Genomic DNA, 25,642 nt, shown 5'->3' with positions numbered 1-25,642 from the left:
CCATCCAGCTCAGAGATTCACGGCCTCTCTCTGAAGGGATAAGAAACTGCTCGCAGCCGCTGTGTCTGGGTAGGAGAACTGGGGGTCCGTGGGCCTGGGGAACAGGGCTGAGAAGAGACTCAATTTTCCCTCTATACCCTTTGATGCATTTTGTTTTTATATCCTGCGCATGTGGCACCAATTACAAAAATGATATCTAGGCGCAATAAATCTACATTGACTATATTTCTTGTCCAAAAATTGGGTCAAATGGTCTGATGATACGACAGCATAGTTGAAATCAATGTAGTCTTGGAAAATCCAGAACATTTAATCGGTGTGCTGAGTAATTGGAAGTAGTGGGGAGTGGAGACCACGCTGAGGCTAGGAAGAAGGGAACAGGTGGGAATGACCCTACCTGGGAGACTGGTCAAAGCGGTGGAGACCAGCCTGAATCTTGGAGGTTGAGGGCCAAGAGTGCAGGAAACTGCAATGCAAAAGATGAATAGAGATGGTGGCAAAGACCCCAGAGGAAAAGTGGGTGTTGTGGGTGACAAGGAGAGGGAAGCATGGGCTGCCACAGCAAGGGAGGCCAGGACCACTCCTGTGTACAGTGTGGATAGAAACTGAGGGGTATGGTGTGGAGTGGGTGACCATTCTGGCCATACCCTCTGGGGTGAAAGGTGGGGACCCCAGGAAGGCTTGGAACAGGGAGCCTACTGGGGTGGGTTGCTGAGGCCAGCATGAGTAGGGGAGGAAGCAGACACACCAGGCTGGGCCAGGGTTCTGAGGTAGCTGTGGATCTTAATGATTCCTTCTCTTAAATAGTTGGTGAGGTAGAAAGAACAGGATTAGCTGAAGATGTTAACTTGTTAATCAGAATGAGACCTGAGGAACCACAGACCCCCAGAAAGAGTAGCAGGTGTCTAGATGGGTCTAGGAGCTGCTGAGGGGAGGGTGCCAGGGCAGGTGTGGTGTTTTTGTGGAAGGGGATGCATTAGACTCCTCCGACCTCATCGGATGCTTGAGTCATGGGAACATGCTCACCAGGTAACCCTCTTGTGGTACTATTTGGCTTCTCCACAGGGATAAAACTTGCTATCGGAAGATGAGAATAACTTTCCCCTTCAGAAATTATTTCTCATTGTTTACCAAAATAGTTAAGAGAACTGAACTGATGCGGGCTCAGCGAGCCAAGGAATTGAAAGAAACATGTCTTGGACTCTCAAGGTCTGGTAGTAGTGCTCTTTTATTCAGAGAATAGCATGGGGACAGGACCCATGGGCAGTGAGAGCTGCAGCTTGGGGACAGGACCCATGGGCAGTGAGAGCTGCAGCTTGGGGACAGGACCCATGGGCAGTGAGAGCTGCAGCTTGGGGACAGGACCCATGGGCAGTGAAAAGCTGCAGGCATGGGGACAGGACCTGTGGGCAGTGAAGAGCTGCAGGTGTGGGGACAGGACCCATGGGCAGTGAAGAGCTACAATGTGTTGAGGGTTGGGGCTAAATTTGTAAGACATGGGTACATGACTTATTTTTACCAGACAAAGAAAGATGATGTAAAAAGTCATTAAAATGGTATCAGTGCAGGTGGGGTCTGGTTATTCTGTGGTCGTATAACTTCAGATATGAATCAGGTCATATAGATCGGCATGTAGGCCAGGACACCTTGGGCTTCTCTCCCTGGGGCAGCCTTGATCCACATCAGAACCACGTTCAAATTCTGGCTCTGTCTCTTCCTGGCTGGTGACCTTGGGCAGGTTACTTGACCTTCCTGTGCCTCAGTTTCCTCAACAATAGAATGAGGATACTGATAATACCTGCCTCATTCTTGTGAGGGACAGTGGGTTAAACCATGTCAGAGCACTCAATGCTCAATGCGTGGCAGGTGCTGGACGCACACCCATGTTGTTTATGGAGAATCACCCACTTGGCATTCCGGCTTATCCACATTAGGCTGTGAGCTTGCTCAGGATGCTGTTGCCCCTGAGAAATTGTCCTGCTCTCTCTGTGCTGGTAGAACCAGGTTTCTGAGCCTGTAAGCTTGAGAGGAAGGCGTTCAGCCATGATGCCTTCTCCAAAGTCACAACTTTGACTGGGGGTCCTGAGGTGGGTACCCAGCTGGCTGCCTCCGGGAAAACCCCCACTTCTCGTGTTCTGCCTTTTCGTCCACAGGTTCAGGCCACGAGGGATTGTGGGGAGGGTTGGATAGGATGTCTGTAAGGGCCTGGCAGGGAGCAGGCACTGAGTAAATGCAGTTGCCTGCTTCCCCCTCACAAGGTACCTTGGCCCTTGTCCTCCAGGGTTTGCAGTCCGTTGGGGAGACAGACTTGCCAGGAAATCATACAGCCATACATGAAGTGCTGGGGGACCCAGAGGAAGGAGGAATCTGCTGAGCAAGGGGAGGGAGAACGGGGGGCGGGGGGGAGGTTGCATTTGTTCTGAGGAAAATTCCGGCAGCTCACTAGAAGTAGAGGACATGGTTTGCCTGAGTTTGGAGGGGTGGATAGGCTACAGGCAGCTGGAGTGGCCGCAGCCTGGGCGTGTGTGGCGGAATGGTGGGGGGTGAGACGGGGCAGCTTGATCGTGGCCAGATCCCGTGAGTATGAACAATGACAAACTGTGCTGTGCTCCTGTTTTGGTTTCGTCCTACAGGCGATGGGGATCCCCTGAAGAATTGCAGGTAGGTGAGTGACAAAAGAGGATGTGTATTTAGATGGGAGGTCCTTGAGAACAGGGGGAGTGGCTTACCCTTGTGTCTTCAGTAAGAAATATACAATTTTATTCAAGGTAAGAAATCAACATTTGGTAAGGGAATGGACGCCAGCACTGGCGGCTGTGGAGGACAGATGGGCATCAGGGAGACCCCTAAGGAGGCCGTCACAGTAGCCCAGGTGGGGACATTGAGAGAGTGAATGGAGGTGGCAAGAGGGCCTGGAGAGGAGGTGACATGACAGTTGAGACTTGTGAAGTAGAATCATAGCATTTGGGGACTGGCTGGGCTGGAGGAGTGACAGTGAAGATCAAGCCAAGGAAAATTTATGATTTCTAGCTGGGGTGCTGGCAAAGCTATTAAAAAATGAAAGGAAAATAGGAGAAAGCACCAATTTGCTAAAGTTTAGGACAACAACACAGTGCTCAGTGGATGTAAATGATTTTTTCTTCTCTCAATAATTTTGCCTGAAAGCAGACTGTCATTGTTAACACTTCTGATCATCTCTCTTGAGTCTTTGAGAGGACTAGTAGTTTCAGCTTAAAGGCAGGATTAAAAAAAAAATCACGTTACAATTTTCACCCATGTATTTTTAAGTCATAGGTATGATGGGACGTCTCTGAAAAGGCAAGTATAAGTTAATTTGTTTACATTTAAACATTAAAAATACACAGCTGAGTGGAAGATACAGAGGTTCCCCCTATGTCCCCTGTCGGCACACATGCACAGCCTCCCCCGTTATCAACATCCCCCACTGGAGTGACACATTTGTTACAATTGAGGAGCCCACATTGACACATCATTTTCACCCAGAACCTAAAATCACTCTAAAAAATAAAATCTATTAATTAAAAAGCCCCACACAAATGTATACTTGTGTATGTTGTATATGTATGTACATACAACTGTATACTGCTGCATGTTGTGGAGACAAGCGGGACACACCTGGTGCACGACTGGTGCATGACCAGTCAGTCTGGTGCATGACTGTGACCCTCGGCCTCTCTCTAAGTGGCCTGGCAATGAGCCAGCTCTCAGACTCAGTGTCCTATGGAGCTGTGGGCTCCCAAGTTCTCCAAAGTCTGGAAGCTGAGGCATCTCATAGAATTCCCCTAAACAGTAGGCACCTAAGATTAGTGCTATTTGGTGTGCATATCTACAACGTTTATTTCCTCACGTGAGGCCACTTCCATACACATCCCATAAAATGGAAGAGTACAAGGGGTGGGCATCTCCACAGCACATCCCATCCACTTGCCCCCAGCACACGTTTCCACAGGTGTGGAGGGCAGGGACGAGCCCTGCTGACCCCGCTCCCATGAGTTCCATCTGCCCCGAGCGACCCTGGTTGGTGCCCATCCTGAGCCCTTTGCAGAACAACTGTGCCGTCTTATTCCAGATCCTGTGGAAATAACAAATGAGCGCTGTGGATGAGAAGACACCCTCTGTCCTGGGGCGAGCTGCATTCAAGTCCGTTTCAGCCAGCAGAGGAAAAGCTATTGTTTCATCTCCTAACACGTGGTTTAATTATTTCTACCACCAGATTGAACAAAGCTCTAAAGTGAAATTTGAAATAGCACGAGGATTTTATGAAGATCTTGTCTAGTAAATTCCAGCTCATATTGCCCCATCCACAGAATCTAAAAGACTGCTATCTACTTTTCTTACTGTTTTCAAGGGGAAAAAAATTTTAGATCTTTTTCCCCCCTGGCCTTCCAAATAATGGTGGTACATTTTCCCTTGAAAGGCGTGGACCTCTAGAGGCTTCTGCTGCTTTATTGATCAGGTTTGAGTTAATGGTAGAGGTTTGTTTGAAGTAGATTTTGTATGTGTGTTTGAGGTGAAATTCATGCAAAGAAACAGGTGGAACGTTCCTCTGGGCTCTTGCTGTGGCCAAGAAGATTTTATCCTTTTTTTAACCCCCTTTCCTTTCTCTGGGAATGAAAATAACTCTTAAAAAACTTAGTTGGCTTTGTAGTTTGTCCAGTTATTGGGAATCAAAAAAATCTCATAATGACATTACCAGGTTTAATGTGACTACATTTATGTAATTATAAGGACCAGTTGTATTTAAAAAACATTAATTTTTGATGAAAACTATAAGTGCTTATTAAAGCACTCAGACTTTCTTCTTTCTGGTAACTGCTACCTGAAAATATCTCTGAATATTGTCTGTAAGGGAAAATATTTTCAAAAACGTGGAAAGTTATGCCACAAGGTGCATAATCCCAAATCACATAGACTCAAAAGAGCCAAAATATATAAACTGAATGTGTGTGTGTATAAATTATATATGCCATGTGCTTTCTTCTTTCTACTCTTCGATATAGAGTATAATTCTTTTCTTGTATACTCAGAAACACAATAGTAATGATGTATTTCTAGTGATCACCTAGAAATCTTGATAAGGTGGATGAAGAATGGGAACCTGTAGTTAAGCGTAGTCTTGGTGGCACAAAATAAGGGTGGTAGCAGAGGAAGCTGGGAGAGGGGCCGCTAGCTCCTGCTCTGCCCTGTGGTTCTTGCAAAACCGGCTGTAGGCAGATGACGGCAGTGACGAAGGGTGTAGAACCTGGAGATGAAGCAGAATGAAGTCTAGACACTCTGAAGTGGATTAGCAAGAGCTCTGCACCAGGTGGAACAAGGAGGAGAACGCTATCCTACTCATTCCCTTTCTTCTCCAACTTGTAAACATTAAAACATTATATTTTGTGTGTTTTTCTGGGAGGAATGATTCGAGTGTCTGAGGTGGTGAGGGAGAGAGGAAAGTGGTGAGAAGGCATTTGCTCCGAAGAGATGGGGGGAGATAATTGCACTGCTTCATGGCTGGCTGAGTTCTCCCAGCTCTATCTGGGATAAAGAGAATGGACAACTGGAGATTTTCCTCCTGGACAGTTGCTATTACACTGACTACTACTGGGGTCAGAAGTGTTGCTGCTGTGGATGACTTCGAAGAGAACTATTATTGAGAATCATTTGTAATGAGATTTTGCTTCTAGTTATGAAATATTTGATAACCAAATTTCTAACACAAATGATTAAACAGGTCTAAAGACCTTTAATGGTAGGATTTGTTAAACGATGTATTAATCAAAAATACCAGTATCTTTCTAATTCGTGTGGCTTGCTTGGGCGTATTGAATGTATAACCTGTGATCTATCTGGACTGAATTGAGCCTTATTACGACAGCATTCCGAAAGATGTGTTTTATTCTCCCAGCCTACTACTAACCGGAAGTTTTGCAATGGTCATTCCTAGAAAATAGTCAATAAAATTTCTTAGATGAATTGATCTCAAGCACAATTCAAGGTTTATTAATTTATTAGTGGGGAGAGTAAGGAATGTGCTGGTCTAGAAAGGATATGACAGTGGAGGGGTTTTAGAGTTGACAAATGATTCTTATGTAAGCAGCTAGTTTTAAAAAAGTAAGAAAAATTGCAGTTTCATTTCAAAGGTCACCAAAACATTGAGTCCACACTGGTTGTTGGGAAGGAAATCCCTGGCAGGATGGTCTGAAATGACAAGCGTGCAGACCCTCAGGCCCAGAGAAAGCAAAATTTCTCAGAAGCAAATGACAAGAGGCTGCAGTGTGGTCAGTAATGGGAATAACAAGATTTCAGCCCCAAGTTATGTTATGACTAATAACAAGAAAGCCTGAATGGCATCGAGCCTCTGAGGCCTGGCCGCCAGGTAACAAGGTCTCAATTTTGAGCTGCCCAAAGCCAGTGGCTTTTCTCAAATGAGACTAAACCTGCTCATTTCCTAGTTTTGGGACAAGCTTTTTAACTTCCTTTAACAAAAGTTTCTCTGATTTAAAATTGATTAAGAATGACTAAAACGCGGGGCCGGCCCTGTGGCCTAGTGGTTAAGTTCATGCGCTCTGCCTTGGCAGCCCAGAGTTTCGCTGGTTCGGATCCTGGGGACGAACATGGCACCGCTCATCAGGCCATGCTGAGGCGGTGTCCCACATAGCAGAACTAGTGGGACCTACATCTGCAATATACAACTATGTACTGGGGGGCTTTGGGGAAAAGAATTAAAACAAACAAGCAAACAAACAAACAAAAAAAAGGAAGATTGGCAAAAGACGTTAGCTCAGGTGCCGATCTTTAAAACAAACAAACAAAAAAGAATGACTAAAACAAAATATGGCCTGTATTTTGTTTCAGCCCCCACTGGTCTGATACCACCTGGTGTACTGTGATCCAGTTTGCTACTAACCACCTAAGCTAGTGTAGACCCCACAAGTTGAGAACTCAGTCCTCCACAAGACTGCCCCCACTTCAGATGCCAGGCACACTTTGGGGGTCCCCAGGCTACTTGCACTTTTGACCAACTGGCTACAAATTTGGGAGCCTCCCACGGCCCTCTCAGGTTTGATAATTTGCTAGAATGACTCGCAGAACTCAGGAAAGCACCATATTTATGATTATAATTTTATTATAAAGGATACAGAACAGGACCAGACAAATGAAGAGACACGTGGTGCAACGTCTGGGAGAGTCTCGACTGTGGAGCTTCCCTGCCCTCTCGGGACCTGTCACTCTCCCAGCACATCCATGTGTTCACCAACCAGGAAGCGCCCCTGAGCTTCGACGTCCAGTTTTTATTGGGGTTTCATTACGTTGCTATGACTGATTAAAGCTTTGACCAAGTGACTGACTGCAATATCCAACCCTCCTCCCCACCCTGTGGGAGCTGTTGCTCAAAGTCACAACCTTCTAATCAGGTGGTCGGTCTTTCTGGGGACCAGCACCATCCTGAAGCCATCTAGGAGCCCCCTGAGTCATCTCATCAGCATAAACTCAGGTGTGATCCAGGGTCTCATGAATAACAAATGCACGTCTATCACTTGGGAAATTCCAAGGATTTTAGAAGCTCTGTGCCAGGAGCCCAGCCAAAGACCAGACAAACTCTACTGAACCATAGCATGAGAATATAGGGGATGTGGGCGTGCTTTTATATAGTGAACTTTAAATGATATTTAGGGAGTTCTGATATGTTTTCCAAACTGGAGCCAGAGCACCGGGAAAAGACCATGTGGGGACACAGTGAGAAGATGGCCGTCTACAAGCCAATGAGAGAGAGGTCTCAGGAGAAACCAGACCTTCCAACACCCTGACCTCTGACTTCCAGCCTCTAGAACTGTGAGAAATAAATTTCTGTGGTTTAAGCCACCCAATCTGTGATATGTTTGTTGCGGCAGCCCTAGCAGAGGAAGACAGGACCTTTGTTTACGCACTTGCTTGAAATTTGCTTTTCTAGAGTCCTTGTCAGTTGCATTCCTAGGGAGACTCGAAGACGTTCTACCAAATGCCTGCTGCTCATTTACTACCTGGGGATGGTTCCTGGCTCCGCGTCGGGTGGTGATTCTGCCAGTGCCGCTGTTCTGTGCTGAGCCTTCGGTGCTCTGCTCCTTCCTGCTGTCTTCTCTCCTTTTCTGTTCACTGCTGTGCTGTCCTCGGCTGTTCCCTACCTGCATTTTGTGACACTTTCTGTTTATACCATTAAATCTGTCCTGGGCTGGAGCTACCCCAGGGCTGTTTCTGTTGAATGATCTTATGCCCTCTGTCAGGTGGGTTAGTCTTGCTCTGTATAATCATTCTGTTGGAAAGCTATAGGAAGTAGACACAGAGGAATTAGGTTAGTTAGTAAAATAAGTGGAATAAAATACCAAACTCCTGACCTCATATTTAACTGTCCTTTCCACTCTACCCTTGAATAGGTTCTCATTTGTGAGCAAATGTACAGAAAATTTTGTTGACTATCTTTCCACCTCTCCCAATCTGTGGACCAATAGCAAACTACTTGTCCTTTTCAAACACCTCATCAGAGTCTTAGACTGCAGGAATGGGAAGAAGCAATTAATAGCAATAAGCTCAACTTTTCTTAACTTTCTCCTTCAGAGGTTCTGAGCAAAGAGAATAAAGAATCCAGATCACCCGAAAGCTCTAATCAAAGGGAAATGGACTGAATAGCTAGATGATAACATTACTACTAATCATTCAGTGTCTGCTTTGTAAAAAGCTGCTGGTGAATTCATCCATATCAGGCACTGATATGTTCATACCTTCAATTTTTCTTAAAATCTATGAGAAAAATACCTTGGTTTTCCCACTTGAGATTAAAAAGTGTTCTAAAAATACCTTATTATAAATGACTTGTTTATGGAGACCCAAAAGAGTCCATAAAGGATGGAATATAGATATAATTTAAGGGAGATAAGTTTAGGGTTTTATGAGTTTTTTTTAAAGGATGAAGAGGAAGCGTCCAGCTCTTCTAGTGGATGTGACAGATGCTTGAGTTCTTCTCTTGATCATCTTGTCCTTTCACAAGCAGTCCTCATGTTGAAAGGAGTAAAATGGAGATGATTCACCCTAAAATACGCAGGTCATCTGACGAAGAAGAATAACCATCTGCCAAGAGAACTTTTCCTACTAAAACTTCTGCATCCCCTCTAAGGTTTAAAGACAACTTGTGTCTTTCCCATTAAGCTTCTCCAGTGTCTTCAGACTCTAGCCTACTTGCCACAGACACCTACATCCTTACTGCACATTCACGCAAATCCACCGACACCCTGTTTCATGGTTTAGAAGAGTTTTTCCCTTTTTAGTGAGGATGCAATCAGGATAAGATCTGGAACAGCAGCAGTTTTAGAATTAATCATTTTGTTTGTTTTCAAAGCCCGATTTAATAACTCTTTCAAAATAGATCTCAAAACTGTGCAGCCCAATTGTAATAAAAATTCTGGTGCAGAGCCCTGCACATCACAAGGCGCTGCCTTCCCTTGGCCAGTTTCTAAATTGCTATGTATTGTTTTCTCAATCTTTTCATGTCATTAATAGAGGCAGATGGAAAAACAGCTTAGCTCTTTATCCCTTTCCTTTGCTGGCTCCTGTACTGGGTGTCTTCTTTTTGCCCCTCTAGACCCACTTTCCACCCATCCACTCCTAGTCAGGGAGTCTGGCCCATTTGGACGTCATTAACATACCCTCTGATGCCTTCTGGCTTCTGGTTGGGTTTGGCTAATATAATCATCAGCAGAGATGGAGATGGGGGTTCAGAGGGAGGTGGGGGTGTTTATTCCAGGGGCTCATTCTCTTCTAGTTTAAAAGGGATGGGTGGCCTTTTTCATGTTGCTACTCTCTCTGGGTGCCCAGAATCTCCCTTTCCTGAGACCTTTCAGGCCTAGAGGTAGTAACCAAGGCATGCAGTATCCATTGTTGGTTTCATAAGCCCTGCGCCTGCCTTCGTAAATAGTCCCTTTATTAAAATCTCAAATAGCCTGATTTCCATAAGCCATCTGTTTCTAGCTGGGTCTCTGACACCCTTTCTTGCATTTCTCTCTCATCTTTTCTCCCTTTTTTTTTTGTTCTCTCTCTTATCCTCCATTGTTCATTTCCTCTTTTCTAATCTCTTCCTTCTGACTACCATTTTTTCTTTCTATCTCTATCTCCTCTCTCTGATCCTCATTTTCTATTTTTCTATCATCTATATTCATGCTTTTCATTACAGTAATACTGCTTTTATTTACCTTATTTAGGGGTGGAGATGAGCTCCACTTAATGAAAAACTTAAATAGTTTGGAAAATGTAAAAGCAAGCCATTATTGCTGTTGGGAGTGAAAATGGTACAACCACGTTGGGAAATGGTTTGGCAGTTTCTTAAAAAGTGAAACACACATCTATCATATGATCTAGCCATTCCACTTGCAGGTATTTTTTTTTTTAAAGATTTTTTATTTTTATTTTTTTCCTTTTCCTCCCCAAAGCCCCCCAGTACATAGTTGTATATTCTTCGTTGTGGGTCCTTCTAGTTGTGGCATGTGGGACGCTGCCTCAGCGTGGTTTGATGAGCAGTGCCATGTCCGTGCCCAGGATTCGAACCTACGAAACACTGGGCTGCCTGCAGCGGAGCGCGCGAACTTAACCACTCGACCACGGGGCCAGCCCCCCTTTTTTTTTTTTAAAGATTTTTTATTTTTATTTCGTAGGTATTTACCCAAGAAAACTGAAAGCATGTGAAGACTTTTACGTGAATATTCATAGCAGCTTTGTTTATAATAGCCAAAAAGTGGAAATAACTCAAATGTCCAGCACCAGGTGAGCGTATAAACAAATTGTAGTATGTCTATGTGATGGAATGCTACTTAACACTGTAAAGGAATAAATTATTGATATGTACACAGCATAGATGAATCTCAAAATAGCTAGGTTGAGCGAAAGAAGCCAGACGAAAAAGAGTGCATACTGCATGATTCCATCTATATGAAACCAACTAGTCTATAGTGACAGAAAAACAGATCAGTGGTCACCTGAAGGTGAGGGGCTCTGGGAGGGCAGGAGGTGAGGATTACAGAGGTACCATTTGGAGGTAAATGAATATGTTCACTATCTTGATTGTGATGATGGTTTCATGGGTGTATACATATGTCAAAACTTACCAGATTGTGCACTATAAACACGTGCAGTTATTGTGTGTCAGTGATACTTCAATAAAGCTGTCAAAAATGACACACGATGGTGGGCTTCAAGATGGTACGTTAGTTTCCCGTTGCTGCCATAACAAATTACCATAAACTCAGTGGCCCAAAACAATACAAATCTATTCTCGTGTAGTTCTGGGGGTCAGAAGTCCAAGATCAGTCTCACTGGGCTAAAGTCAAGGTGTTGGTAGGACTGGTTCCTTTTGGAGGTTCTCAGAGGAGACTCCATTTCCTTGTATTTTTCAGCTTCTGGTGGCCACCTGTATTCCTTGGCTTGTGGCCCCTTCCTCCACCTTCAAAAGGCGTCACTCCAACCTCTTCTTCCATCATCACATCACCTTCTCCTCTTTGTGGTAAAGAGCTCTCTCTGCCTGTCTCTTATAAGTATACTTGTGATTACATTTAAGACCCACCCAGATAACCCAAGATAATCTCCCCATTTTAAGATCCTTAACATAATCACATGTGCAATGTGCTTGTTGTCATGTATGGAAACATTCTCAGGTTCTTGGGATTAGTAGCTAGATATCTTCAGGGCCATTACTGAGCCTGCCTCGGAAGTTATATTGTTCGCTCTGCAAAAATGCTTATTGCTTACTGTCTGGGAATAGCTTATGTCCGTCTGATGTGCACTGAGATATTTAGAAGTAGCCCTGGCTCTGGAAGAGAAGAGAACAACTTTGAGGTTGGATATACCTGAAAAAGCTCACTGTGCAGAAATCATTGACTGTATTACTTCCTGTGCAGAATTATAAGGCATCCCCAGTGTCACAGCCTAAACATTCGAGCCCATTCTCACATGAAGAGAGGGCTTGAGCGGCTGGAGAAAGGATGAGCATCAGACAAATGTTGTCATTTTGCTCAAAGCTAATCCCTATCTTCCAGGCTTCAATCTGCCCTTTGTTAACTCATCTCTAATCACATTTCCCTTTATAACACTCTCTCTGCTGGTCTGACCAGCGAGGTGCTGGGAAAATCCTCACCACCCGATTACTCTGTAGAGAGCAAACATCAGGGCCCATAGGTAGAGAAACTTCTAGAGAAGCTGCTGAGATGGGGTTCTCATTCCTAAAGGAGGATGGACCGTGGGTTTCGCTGACTGGTGACCCCAGCCTTCGTGAGCTTTCTTGGAAGAGTGAGGAGCCTGGGGATAGGGTGTGTTATGCTGGAGGATGGAGTCAGAAAGAGAATTTTCCTCTTAAGAAGCCCCCAGGTGCAACAGATGGAAGCAGAGCAATACTCTTGCTGCCGCCCTGGGTGGCTGCCTTGTGTCTGAACTCTCGTCTACACCAGCAGGAGGACCAATTTGTGGAAGCAGCCTTGCCCCATCCAAAAATGTTTCTAAACTGGTAGTTCTCCAGGTTATGATCTCCTACACAAGGGAGAGAGTCACAAACAAATGACAAATGCAACACTAGAATCTAGAATAGTGATAATTACTGGTTGAAGCTTGGGTACATCTAGCAACGCCTTTGGGGTCCACAGGATAGTTCTTAGTCTGTAAAATGAAGGGCAAGGGCCACGTGAAAAAGTACTTTCCTATAGGCAGAGGAGAAGGTCCTGTTTGTTCTTGCTGGGTTTCCTCCATGCAGCATGGAGCCTGGGGACTCCGGCTGTCTCTCCCATGCAAAAGGTCAGGTAAGGCAGATACGGAGGCCTGGGGAGATGGGAATGCTATGCAGGTGTGGACGTAGTTGAAGTTCCTTCCCTTGCCTGAAGGGGTCAGCAAAGGCATAGGAAGGGTGGAGACATCTTGACTCCCAGGAGAGAAAGTAATTCCTAATAGGCCACCAGGCCCCAAGAGTGACAACATGGATGGACCTTGAGGGTATTATGCTGAGTGAAATAAGTCAGAGGGAGAAAGTCAAATACCGTATGATCTCACTCATAAGTAGAAGATAAAAACGACAAAAAACCCCCACCACATAGCATTGGAGATTGGACTGGTGGTTACCATTGGGGAAGGGGGGAGGGGGGAGGGCAAAAGGGGTGATTAGGGTCACATGTGAGGGGATGCACTATAATTAGTGTTCGGGTGGTGAACATGATGTAATGTATACAGAATTCGAAATATGATGTGCATCCGAAAAAAATAAAAATTAAAAAAACACAAAAAAACAAATAAAGATTAATGCCATGAAAAAAAATTAAAAAAAAAAAAAAAAAGAGAGACAGCCCCTACCCAGCTGCTGTGTGATTTCTCTGCTTGGACATTGACAGATCCTCCCACAGGATTCCCATACCTGCCTGGAGATACTGGAGCTGGCCCTGGGTGTTGGAGAATGGAAGTCTACGTGGTATACGAGAAAGGAGTGGGCCCAAGGGCCCCAACTGAGGGGGACCACAAGGATATAGAATCCCCCAGATCTGCCCTCTTGGACACTTTCCCTGGGATATCTATGCCACAGCCAGAGACTGTAATCAAGTCATCAAAGCTAATAAGATGATTTCCACATTAAATGAAATTGTGGATGAAAAATGGGGATGCAGGAAACAGACTAATGGTTCTAATGTTTTTCCCAACCTTTCACTTCTCAATAAAGTGCAGTCATCTGACTCCTTGTTTACGTGGTAGGAAAATGATGACTCCTCCGAGAAGCTCTTAGCAATAATCCTTTTGTTCCTTGTTTCCTTGTGTCTAGTTGGGTGGGGACAGGCAGGAGAAATGATGACAGAGATGGGCTTGAAGTCAAGGTTTGCCCCATCTGACTTCCTACCCAGTTTCACTGATTGCCACATTTTCAATAGTCAATAACATTTCTATTTTGTAATTAGAAAAGTAGGAAAAGAATACACTCTTATTATTTAAAAACAGAGGAAAAACAAAAACCTCTTTTTACTTAACTCCTCCGGTCTACTCCCTTCCTCAGAAGTACCTATCATTGTTGATTTGGGAAATCTCCTTCTCCAGATATGTAGTGGTTTGGAAATATGTCCACAGTTGTTTATACTACTTCCTTCAAGAAGTGGAGCCTAATTCCCCTCACCGTAAGGGTAGGGTATAGTTAGTGACCTGCTTTTAAAGCATGGAATGGGGCAGAAGTGATGATTTGTGATGTCTGCCATTAGGACTTGAATGGTGTTGAGTCTTTCTCCTCTTTCATGCTTTCTTGGGCCACCTGCTCTGGGGGAAGCCAGCTGCTGTGTTGTGAGGACACTCAAGTAGACTTAAGGAGAGGCCCCTGCGGTGAGGAACTGAGGCCTCCTGCCAACAACCATATGATTGAGCCATGAGGAAATTATTGTTATAGATTCTGGCACCTGGGAGGGCACAGGCTCTCTGGTGTTGGGGGCACTCTGCTCCTCAGGGTTCCCTGTTCCCGGGAATAAGCAGAGGACAGAGCATATAATCCCCAAGTACATTTGTCTCCTGACAAAGAGTACCTAAGAGTTTATATAATAGATATACCTAGCTTCAGAGCTTGTGTTATGTGGTGGTTGCTGGTATTTGCTGCCAGGAATACCCTTCAGGATTAAAGGATTTTACTACCCCAGCTGCTGGGAGTACTGCTGGCAGAAAAACTCTCAACAGTCAAACCCCTCAGAGATTTCTTTAGCTGAAGAGAGCTGCCAAGCCCGAGGTCATGCCCCCTTCCCAGCAGCCCACATCCAATGATTGATTAATGAGTGGTGTGGAGCCCAGCCCTCTCACCCCAACTCAGGAGAGCTCTGGAGGGTCATCCCATCTTCAGAACTCCCTGCAGGACTGACTGAGGTGTTCCATTGAGACTGCATTGTGGCCAGACTCCATCCTCTGCCCAACCCTGCTTCCCTCTCTTCCTTTTTGCAAGTGTTCATACCAAAAACACTTCTTAATAAAGCTCCTGCATGTTTCAGAGTCTACTTCCTGGGAAACCCAAGCAGGGACAGTGGGTGCCAGGAGTATTCTACGAAAGCAGATGGTGACATAGGGTTTTAGAGCTGGATTGCTAACCCCCCAGCTGGCGGCACTGGAGATAGACAGCAGCGACAGAAGGTGGTGGCGCAACTGTTCACTGGTTATGAATTGTGATGGTGTCCTGGTGGAAGGGAATGCAGCGACTGTTATAAGTCATTAGAGAAATACAGGGGGAAGAGTAACTGTATTGATGCTCTGGAAAAGGGTAACAAAAAGCTGAGAGTAATTAGTTATTAAAGGCCAAGTGTCAAAGATGGAGGACCTCTTTGGAAGCATATAAGGAGGCTCTTATCTCCTGCAGCCAGAGGGCAGAGAAAGCTGAGAATCAGGCTTACTCCTACAAGTGAAGAAGCTCTAAAAGAGGTTCAACTCCCAACTAAGTCAGGCCTGCTATGCCAAGGACAGGGCCCTCGGTGGGAGAGAATGGGACTCTATACATGACATGGGCCATCAGAGTTGATACCCCAGAATCTTGAATCTTTGCTTTCCCCTGGGAAACATGGGGTGGAAGCACAAGTGGCCGTGTTTGCCATCACTCCCAGTGACCAACTTGGGGAAAATTTTTTCCCATCCCTACATCTCTGGGCTCTGTGAATTTAAAGCATCCCCAAAGAGGAAATGCTTTCGCTTGGAAAATAGTAAGAATTCTATTGAACCATAAGGTATGGCTGCCATCTGGATACTTTGGGCTCCTTGTGACAAGGGACAGCAGCGAAATAGAGGATTCACCATCCTGACAGGACTAACTGACCCTGATCATTAAGTAGATGGAACTGCTGTTACACAGTGGGGGCAGGCAGGATCACAATGAGAAGACAATATGGGAAATCTCTTCAAATACAAATCTCTTTCAGTTTGATATAGAAATTTACTTTACGGATGTACTTTCAAAAATGTGCCAACATATTTGTACAAGAACACTTATGTTGGAGTTATTTATATTGAAAAACTCAAAACAAAATAACCTACCTCAAAACTACTTAGTATTTTTTAATAGGGAGTTGTTTAAGTAGATCATAGTATATCTACCCTTATTTGGCACCGTGCATCGTTAACAGAATGGAGTAGATCTGTATGTGCTCATCTCCAAAGTATATGGGTAACTGCAAAAAGTAATGTGCAGAGTAGTCTAAGTAAATCTTTGGATACAAATAAGATATAAATATGCACGTTGATATATGCACACACATTTTTCTGAGTGATACATAGCCATGTTTTTTAGGAGTGATTGCCTTTAGGGAGTAACATTGGCAGGTTTGTAAAAATCTTTTTGAATTTTCTTTTATATCTGACTTATCTAACTATATCCATGGGTCATAGTGCTTTCATTTATAAATAGTTAATAGCAAATGTCTGGGAAGTGATATTATAAGTCATTTAAATTTTATTCTTTTCAATTTTTGTTTTAAAAATGGTTGAATGCTATTTAAGAATATCCAGAATCAGGAAAATAAGTGGGGAGTAGGTCCATATTTTGTTCCCCCTTTTGGGCTTCAAATCATTTGCAAATCAAATTCTAAAACTTCAGACAAAGCAGCCTGGTGAAGAATCCACTTGTGTGTCATCACCTGGCAACTTGTCCATCTGCCACCCCACCACCTCAGCATTCCCAGTAAGAGGATCCTTCTCTTACTTGGTTATCTGTAGTTATAAAAGGTGTGTGTGTGTGTGTGTGCGTGTCTGTCTGTCTGTCTGTGTGTTGAATGGTATGGAGGGATAGTGCCCTTTCCTCTGGGTTATACCCAGTAAAAGGGGCACCACATAACAATTGACACAGTCTCCCAATATTGCCACTCAGCAGCCCTGGGTCCTTTGGGTGGGGCATAAACCTGTTTCCAGGCTGGCAGGGTCAGGGCCGGTCCTGGCATCAGCTGAGCTTGCATTCCACCCTGCCTTCCTCCTTCTCTCCCTCTCTGTGGATTCTCTCGGGGGGCCGGGTCAGGGGGGCATCACGGGTCCCGCCAGCTGTTCTCAGTCAGGGGTGCTTGAGCTCCTCAGGTACGCTGTAGTAACTTTGGCTGTCAAAGGGACTCAGATTCCTTCCTCTCAGGAGTTCTGCGTCCGTGTAAATGTATGGGAGCAAAGGGAGAGATGTTTGGGTTTGTTTGGCTGCCTGGCAGCATCCAAGAACCATATATCATATTCCAGTGGGTACGTCAGGGGAGGGCTGACATGACTCCATTTGCCTACGGAGTCTGAACCCAGGCCCTCTTGGGACCTGATAGTGTCCTGTGGCCTCTCCCTGGTGTGGGCCTTGGTTCTGTATGCTGTTGCACCCAGCCCTCCCTTCTCTGACGGTTGTAGTCTGGCGTAGGATGCCTCTCATTCTTCCCAGCATATTTCTAAGTGTGGTGGACTGAGCAGTTTCTTTCTCTTTTGGGGGAGGGGAATGTATTTCACTATTTATTTATGAGAAATATTCCACATCTGTGATCCTCTTCAGTCAGAAGTTCTATGAGACGATGCCATTAGCCTTTGTCAGTCAGAGAAAGGAGTCATCTGACTCCTCCATCCTGCAAATGGCCCTGCAGATAGCATAGGTTTTAATCTGGCCATTGAACACGCCTGTCACCTTGTGAGCCTTGGCCACGTTCATCTGGTTGGATGTGTGGTCCTTGGAGCTGATGATGCCATTGCTTGTGGAGCATTTCTGCTGCAGGTACAAGTCCACAAACATGCCGGTGTTGCTCTGCACGTCGAGGCCACGCCTGGTGCCACCACCACCTGGACAGTTTCTTGTGATTCATTTCTTCAGCTCTGTGATGTGAGACCAGGTTGCCCCGACAAAAACTTCAGACAAGAACAAGACAATAGGGCCAAATGCTTTCTTCCTCTGCAACAAACGTCCTCTGCTCTGTGCTGAAGCTCAGGCTAACTGAAGTGCTTCATAAATGTTAAACCATTCTACTAACTTGGGATCTGGTGTTTTCTGGTGTTTCACTAGAGTGAAAGTTACTGAATGCAGTCCCAGCGGCCATTCCCCTGACTCTGTCTTAGGGGGCTGCTTGCTTCATCAAGAAGAGGTGAGTTTATGGGTCATGTGGAGAACCTTCTCAGTTCTCCTGGACCTGTCTTTCTTCTGTAGTTCGCACAACCTCTGAGCAAGTCAGTCATGCTGAATTTGGCCTTCTGGGCTCACTCCATAAGAGATCTGGCCAAAGGCCCAGCGATCTCTTTGTTTCATGTCCATGGAAGTAGCATGTACCTCTCATCTCTGATTTAGGGCACTGTGTGCCCGCCCACACTCTGGCTCTGGTGCTCATTCTGCTCTACTTGAGTCCCCAAGTCATGAGTCTTTCTCATTTAAGTCTCATCGGTGTTGATGTTAGCAGGAGGGGTAACCAAAGTAGTCAGGGGAACTAACTCATATTATGGAAGGTGGCATGGAAAAATGTTTTTTAACTGTCATGGGAGAGTGTAAAATCTCAGATCAGCCATTTTCAGGTGAAGATTATGCAAAACGTGGAAATCATCTTAAAAATTAGTTTTAAAAAAATTTATAAAAGACATTTATTTATATGGTTTAAAAAAGGAAGTAGTCTAGGAAAATGTCAAATGAATGGTAAAATCTCTAGTCCCTTTCTATTTTCAGTTCTTCCAGAGGCTAGAGATTAGGAAAAACAAAAAAGCTGGATCACTACTTCATTTTTAATACCAAATAAATTACGCATAAATCAAGTTGTTTGACACAAAAATGAAACTGTATAAGTACCGGAGGAAAATACAAGAGAATATATATATTTTAGAAGATCCTTAATGTACGACACTTTCCTTGGCATGAGTTAATAACCAAAGCCGTAAAAGGATAGGCTGATACATTTGACTATATCATATTCAATATTTATCTATTTTTTGCTTTACTACTTTCTCTATTACAGTGTCAAATAGAAGTGATAATATCAGGCATTTTTGTCTTGTTCTTGACTTCAAGTGGAAAGCTTTCAAATGGCGTCATTAAGTTATCTGTGTGTTGCATTTTTTTTGTAGATGCTATGTATTAGGTTAATGAAGTTCTATTCTTAGTTTGCTATTAGTTTGTCATGAATAAATGTTGATCATCAAATGATTTTTCTTCATTCATTGTTATGATAATATGAATTTTCTCCTTGAATCTATGGTGAATTATATTGGTTGATTTTTTAAAAATACAATTTTTTAGAGCAGTTTTAGGTTGACAACAAAATTGAGAGGATGCTACGGAGATTTCCCATATACCCTCTGTACCCACACATGTGTAGCCTTACTATTATTAACATCACTCATCAGAATGGTACTTTTTTTTTTAACCAAAGATGGATTTACCTTGACACATCATAATCACCCAAAGTCCATAGTTTACCTTGGGGTTCACTCGTGGTGGTGTACATTCTATGGATTTGGACAAAAGGGCAATGACATGTATCCATCATTATAACATACAGACTATTTTCACTGCCCTAAAGATCCTCTGTACTTTGTCTATTCCTCTCTCCCCCCACTCTCCAACTCTGGCAACTGCTGGTCTTGTTATTGTCTCCACAGTCTTGCCTTTTCCAGAATGTCATATTACCGGAATCACACAGTTTGTAGCCTTTTCAGATTGGCTTTCTTTCACTTAGGAGTATGCATTTAAGTTTCCTCCATGTCTTTAAGTGGCTTGAGAGCTCATTTCTTTTTAGTGCTGAATAATTTTCCATTGTCTGGATGTACCACAGTTTGTTTATCCACTCACCTGCTGAAGGACGTATTTGTTGTGCTCAAGTTTTGACAATTATGAATAAACCTGCTATAAACATCTGTCTACAGGTTTTTGTGTGGACAGAAGTTTTCAACTCCTTTGGATAAATACCAAGGAGCACAATTTGCTGGATTGTATGGTAAGAGTAGGTTTAGTTTTGTGAGAAACTACCAAGCTGTCTTCCAAAGTGGCTGTACTATTTTACATTCTACCAGCAACGTATGAGAGTTCCTGTTGCTCTACATCCTTGTCAGCTTTTTTTTTAAAGATTTTATTTGTTTTCCTTTTTCTCCCCAAAGCTCCCAGGTATATAGTTGTGTATTTTCAGTTGTGGGTCCTTCTAGCTGTGGCATGTGGGATGCCATCTCAGCATGGCCTGACGAGCGGTGCCACATCCACGCCCAGGAGCCGAAGCGGCATTCGCGAACTCAACCACTCAGCCACAGGGCCGGCCCCTCGTCAGCTTTTGCTATTGTCAGTGTTCCAGATTTTGACCATTCTAAAATGTTTATAGTGGTATCTCGTTGTTTTAATTTGCATTTCCCTGATAACATACGATGTGGAGTATCTTTTCATATGCTATTTGCCTTTTGTATGCCTTCTTTGGTGAGGTGTCTGTTAAGATCTTTGGTCTGTTTTTAATTGGATTGTTTGTTTTCTTATTGTTGAATTTTAAGAGTTCTTTGCATATTTTCTATATGTCTTTGGCAAATATTTTCTCCAAGTCTGTGTCTTGTCTTCAAATTCTCTTGGTATTGAGAGCAGAAGTTTTTAATTTTAATGAAGTCCAGCTTATCAATTATTTCTTTCATAGATCATGTCTTTGACGTTATTTCTAAAAGGGCATCACCATACCCAAGGTCATCTGTTTTCTTCTAGGGGTTTTACAGTTTTATGTTTTACATCTAGGTCCATGATACGTTTTGAGTTAATTTTTGTAAGAGTTTAAGGTCTGTGTCTAGATTCACTTTTTTGCATGTGAAGGTCCAGTTGTTCCAGCACTATTTGTTGAAGAGACTATCTTTGCTCCATTTTATTACCTTTGCTCCTTTGTCAAAGATCAGTTGACTGTGTTTATGGAGGCCTATTTCTGGGTTCTCTGTTCTGTTCCACTGATCCATTTGTCTATTCTTTTGCCAATACCACACTGTTTGATTACCACAGCTTTGCAGTAAGTCTGAAGTTGGGTTGTGTCAGTCCTCCAACTTCGTTCTTCTCCTTTAATATTGTTGGCTATTCTGGGTCCTGATTGGTTTTCCAAATGTTAAATCAATCATGGTTTCTGTCGTGAGCTTAACTTTGTCATAATGTTGTTTTTAAAAGAGTTTTACTAAGATACAATTGACAAATAAAACTGTATATATTTAAGGTGTACAATGTGATGATTTGATATGCATATACACTGTGAAACGATTACCACAATATAATGAACACATCCATCACCTTACATAGTTAACATTGTTTTAGGTAGGTGAGAACACTTAGGATGTACTCTCTTAAAAAATTTCAAGTATACAATACAGTATTATTAACTATAGTCACCATGTTGTACATTAAATCCCTGGAATTTATTCATCTTAAACTGAAAGTTTGTACCCTTTGACCAACGTCTCCCCAATTCCCCCACTCCCAACCCCTGACAACCCCCATTCTACTCTCTGTTTCTACGAGTTAGACTTTTTCTTTTCTAGATTCCACATATGCGTGAAATCATACAGTGTTTGTCTTTCTCTGTCTGGCTTATTTCATTTAGCATAATGTCCTCCAGGTTCGTCCATGTTGTCACAAATGGCAAGATTTCTTTTTATGGCTAATTAATATTCCACTGCATATGTATACCACATTTTCTTTATCCATTTATCTATTGGCAAATACTTAGGTTGTTTCCATATCTTGGATGTTGTGAATAATGCTGAATGAACATGGGAGGGCAGATATCTGTTTGGGATACTGATTTCATTTCCTTCAGATATATACCCAGAATTGGGATTGCTGGATCATATGGTATTCTATTTTTAATTTTTTGAGGAATCTCCATGCCATTTTCCATAGTGGCTGCACCAATTTGCATTCCCACTAACAGTACACAAGTATTCCTTTCTCTTCACCTCCTTGCCAGCACTTGTTATCTCTTGTCTTTTTAGTAACAGCCATCTTAACAGGTGTGAGGTGATATTTCATTGTGGTTTTGATTTGCATGTTTCTGATGATTACTGATGTTGAACATCTTTTCATGTACTTGTTGGCAATTTGCATGTCTTCTGTGGGAACATATCTATTCAAGTCCTTTGCCATTTTTAAATCAGATTATTATTTTTTTTCCATTGAGTTGTATGAGTTTCTTATATATTTTAGATATTAATATTAACCCTTATCAGACATATGATTTGCAAATATTTTCTTCCATTCCCTAGGTTGCTTTTCATTTGGCTGATTGTTTCTTTGCCATGCAGCAACTTTTTAGTTTGATGTAGTCCCACTTCTTTATTTTTTCTTTTGTTATGTGTGCTTTTGGTGTCATATCCAAAAAATCATAGTCAAGACCAATGTCAAGGAGCTTTTTCTTTATGTTTTCTTCTAGAAGTTTTTTAGTTTCAGGGCTTAAGTCTTTAATCCATTTCTAGTTAATTTTTGTGAGTGGTATAAGATAGGGGTCCAGTTTCATTCTTTGGCATATGGTTATCGGGTTTTCCCAAGACCATTTATTGAAGAGACTCTCCTCTCCTCATCATCTATTCTTGGTGCCCTCATCAAAGATTAGTTGACTGTATATGCATGGGTTTATTTCTGGGCACTCTATTCTGTTCCATTGGTCTATGTGTTTGTTTTTATGCCAGTCCCATACTGTTTTGATTACTATAGCTTTGTAATATAGTTTGAAATCAGGAAGTGTGATACCTCCAGCTTTGTTCTTCTTTCTCAAGATTGCTTTGGCTGTTCAGGGTCTTTTGTGGTTGCATATGAATTCTAGAATTGTTTTTTTCTATTTCTGTAAAAAATGCCTTTGGAATTTTGATAGGGATTGCATTGAATCTGTAGATTGCTTTGAGTGTTAGGGATATTTTAACAATATTAATTCTTCCAATCCATGAACAAGGGACATCTTTCCTTTATTTGTGTCTTCTTCAACTTCTTTCACCAATGTCTTATAGTTTTCAGTGTACAGGTCTTTAACCTCCTTGGTTAATTATATTTCTAAGCATTTTATTGTTTCAATGCTATTATAAATGAGATTCTTTTCTTAATTCCTCTTTTTGGTAGTTTGTTGTTAATGTATAGAAATGCAACTGATTTTTGTATGTTCATTTTGTATCATGCAACTTTACGGAATTAATTTCTTTTTTTTTCAGATTTTTAAAAAAAATTTTCCTTTTTCTCCCCAAAGCCCCCCAATACATAGTTGTGTATTTTTAGTTGTGGGTCCTTCTAGTTGTGGCATGTGGGACACTGCCTCAATGTGGCTTGATGAGCGGTGCCATGTTCTCACCCAGGATCCGAACCGGTGAAACCCTGGGCCGCCCCAGCAGAGTGCGAGAACTTAACCACTTGGCCGTGGGGCCAGCCCCCTGAATTAGTTTCTTAGTTCTTACAGTTTTTCAGTGGAGTTGTTAGAGTTTTCTGTGTATGAGATCACGGCATCTGAAGAAACAGTTCTACATCTTCCTTTCCAATTTGGATGCCTTTTCTTTCTTTTTCTTGCTTAATTGTTCTGACTAAACTTGCAGTGCTATGCTGAACAGAAGTGGAAAGAGTGAGCATCCTTGCCTTGTTCCCAATCTTAAGGAAAAGTTTTCAGCTTTTCACCATTGAGATGATGTTAGCTGTGGACTGCTCATATATGGGCTTTATTATGTTGAGGTACATTCCTTCTGTACCTAACTTGTGAGTGCTTTTATCATGAAAGGATGTTGAATTTTGTCAAATGCTTTTCATGCATCTATTGAGATGATCATATGATTTTAATCCTTCATTCTTTCATTGTGGTGTGTCATGCTTATCGATTTGCATATGTCGAACCACCCTTGCATCTCAGTGCTAAGTCCCACTTGATCATGGTGGATGATCCTTTTAATGTGCTGTTGAATTCAGTTTGCTGGTATTTTGTTGAGGATTTTTGTATCTACATTCATCAGAGATACTGTCTTGTAATTTTCTTTTTTTATAGTGTCCTTGTCTAGCTTTAGTATCAGAGTAATGCTGGCCTCATAAAATGAGTTTGAAAGTTTTCCTGCTTCTTCAATTTTTTGAGAAGTATTGGTATTAATTATTTAAATAGTTGGTAGAAGAAGCCACCTGGTCCAGGGCTTTTCTTCGGTGGGACATTTTTGATTGCTGATTCAATTTCCTTACTAGTTATTGGTCTGTTTAGATTTTCTATTTCTTCATGATTCAGTCTTGGTATGTTTCTAGGAATTTGTCCATTTCTACTGGGTTATCCAATTTGTTGGTATATAATTATTGATAATAGTCTCTTATGATTCTTTCTGTTTTGGTGGTATCAGTTGTAATGTCTCTTCTCTCATCCCTGATTTTATTTATTCGAGTCTTCTTTTTTTCTTAGTTTACCTACAGTTTTGTCAATTTTATCTTTTTGAAAAAACAGCTCTTAGTTTTGTTGATTTTTTTCTAGTGTTTTCTAGCATCTATTTCATTTATATCTACTCTGATATATGTTATTTCCTCTCTTCTGCTAACTTTGGGCTTAGTTTGCTTTCATTTTTCCAGTTCCTTGAGGTGTAGAGTTAGGTTGTATATTTGAGATCTTGGCACAGACCTGTGCCACCTTAGAGGAGGGGTGATTCAGATAAAGTGAAAATGTTCTTACTGTCTTCAATGCACTAATTCTTGGATTTTTTTCCTGCAGTGGTGGGTTGGAACTTCTCCACTGGACTCCTGGACTTCACTAAGGTGCTCTCACCAGTGGGTGATTGTCTACATTGATGTTCTATGGGGAGTAATGGTGGATCCAAAAAAATAGCCTCACATACTATAAACATAAGGAATATCTTAAATAATTTCACTATAGTGTTAAAATTTGACAACCTTGAATCCCTTGATGGAAAACCTGCATTTCTGGGCTGTCCTATTCAGAACTGACCATTTTGGGTTCAGTTGGCTATTATTAGAACTTCTTAAGATGGATGCTTACCTCATTAATTTTCTTTTATCAATGAAGCATTTAAGGCTGTAATTCTCCTTCTAAGTACTGCTTTAATAGTTTATATAGACAAGAAGAGTTTCATTTGGTTCATGGTGGGAGTAGGGTCAAAGCCTGATCGGAGCTTGTTCAAGAAAGAATTTGGGGCGAGGGGAAGGAGACAGGAACTGAACATGAAGTACTGACAACACTTTTGAGAAGTTTCACCTAAAAGAGAAGGAGAACACGGATCGCTGCTGCAAGGGCAGTGTGAGCAGCTGCTCAGAAGCTCTCCCAGTGAGATAACCATTGGTTAATAATCATAGCCAAGAAAATTGTTCTTAAAGAAACAATCTTTAAGTCCCTGAAAATTGTCCTAAGGGCATATTGTATAGCAGATGCTGAAAGATTTGCTTAAGAAAAATCTATTAAATCTTGGTAAGAGCTCATGAACCCAATGAAACTGCTCTCGTCAAGGTCAGCAATGCCTTCCGCGTTGCTAAATTCAATAGCCAAATCCCATTTTCATCTTACTTGACCTGCCAGAAGTGTTTGATACAGTCGATCTCACCTTCCTCCGTGAAATGCTTTCTTTGCTTTCAGTACCCTCCACTCTTCTGGTTCCTAGTTTTCCTCCCATATTTGCTTCTCTTTCTCAGTATCCTTTGCTGGCATCTTGGAACCACTCCTTAGACCTCTTGTCCTTTTTATCT

General features: G+C 42.5%; 1 protein-coding gene and 1 long non-coding RNA gene across 6 annotated transcripts in view; one reads left to right on the top strand and one right to left on the bottom strand.

Moving 5' to 3' along the window:
• LOC103564014 (uncharacterized) overlaps nt 1-13,733 on the top strand; it is a 48,300-nt gene extending 34,567 nt beyond the window's left edge. For all 5 annotated transcript variants that reach the window (XR_011541767.1, XR_011541772.1, XR_011541766.1 and 2 more), the window contains 3 exons: nt 10,686-10,794; nt 11,424-11,530; nt 13,398-13,733. This is a non-coding gene — a long non-coding RNA (uncharacterized lncRNA). The remainder of the gene's footprint in view (nt 1-10,685; nt 10,795-11,423; nt 11,531-13,397) is intronic.
• Nucleotides 13,734-17,557: 3,824 nt separating this feature from the next.
• On the bottom strand, nt 17,558-17,752 carry LOC103564012 (small ribosomal subunit protein eS21-like). The gene has a single exon (XM_070626879.1). It carries the CDS (start codon nt 17,750-17,752, stop codon nt 17,558-17,560), a length of 195 nt encoding a protein of 64 aa, XP_070482980.1.
• Nucleotides 17,753-25,642: the final 7,890 nt, after the last annotated feature.

This window comes from Equus przewalskii, chromosome 1, assembly GCF_037783145.1.
Source record: "Equus przewalskii isolate Varuska chromosome 1, EquPr2, whole genome shotgun sequence".
Classification (NCBI taxonomy): domain Eukaryota; kingdom Metazoa; phylum Chordata; class Mammalia; order Perissodactyla; family Equidae; genus Equus; species Equus przewalskii.
This window is presented reverse-complemented; position numbering and strand designations above follow the sequence as displayed.

Excerpts from the sequence above, each read along its gene's own strand:
- LOC103564012 (XM_070626879.1), bottom strand. The coding sequence starts at position 17,752 with ATGTTTGTGGACTTGTACCTGCAGCAGAAATGCTCCACAAGCAATGGC.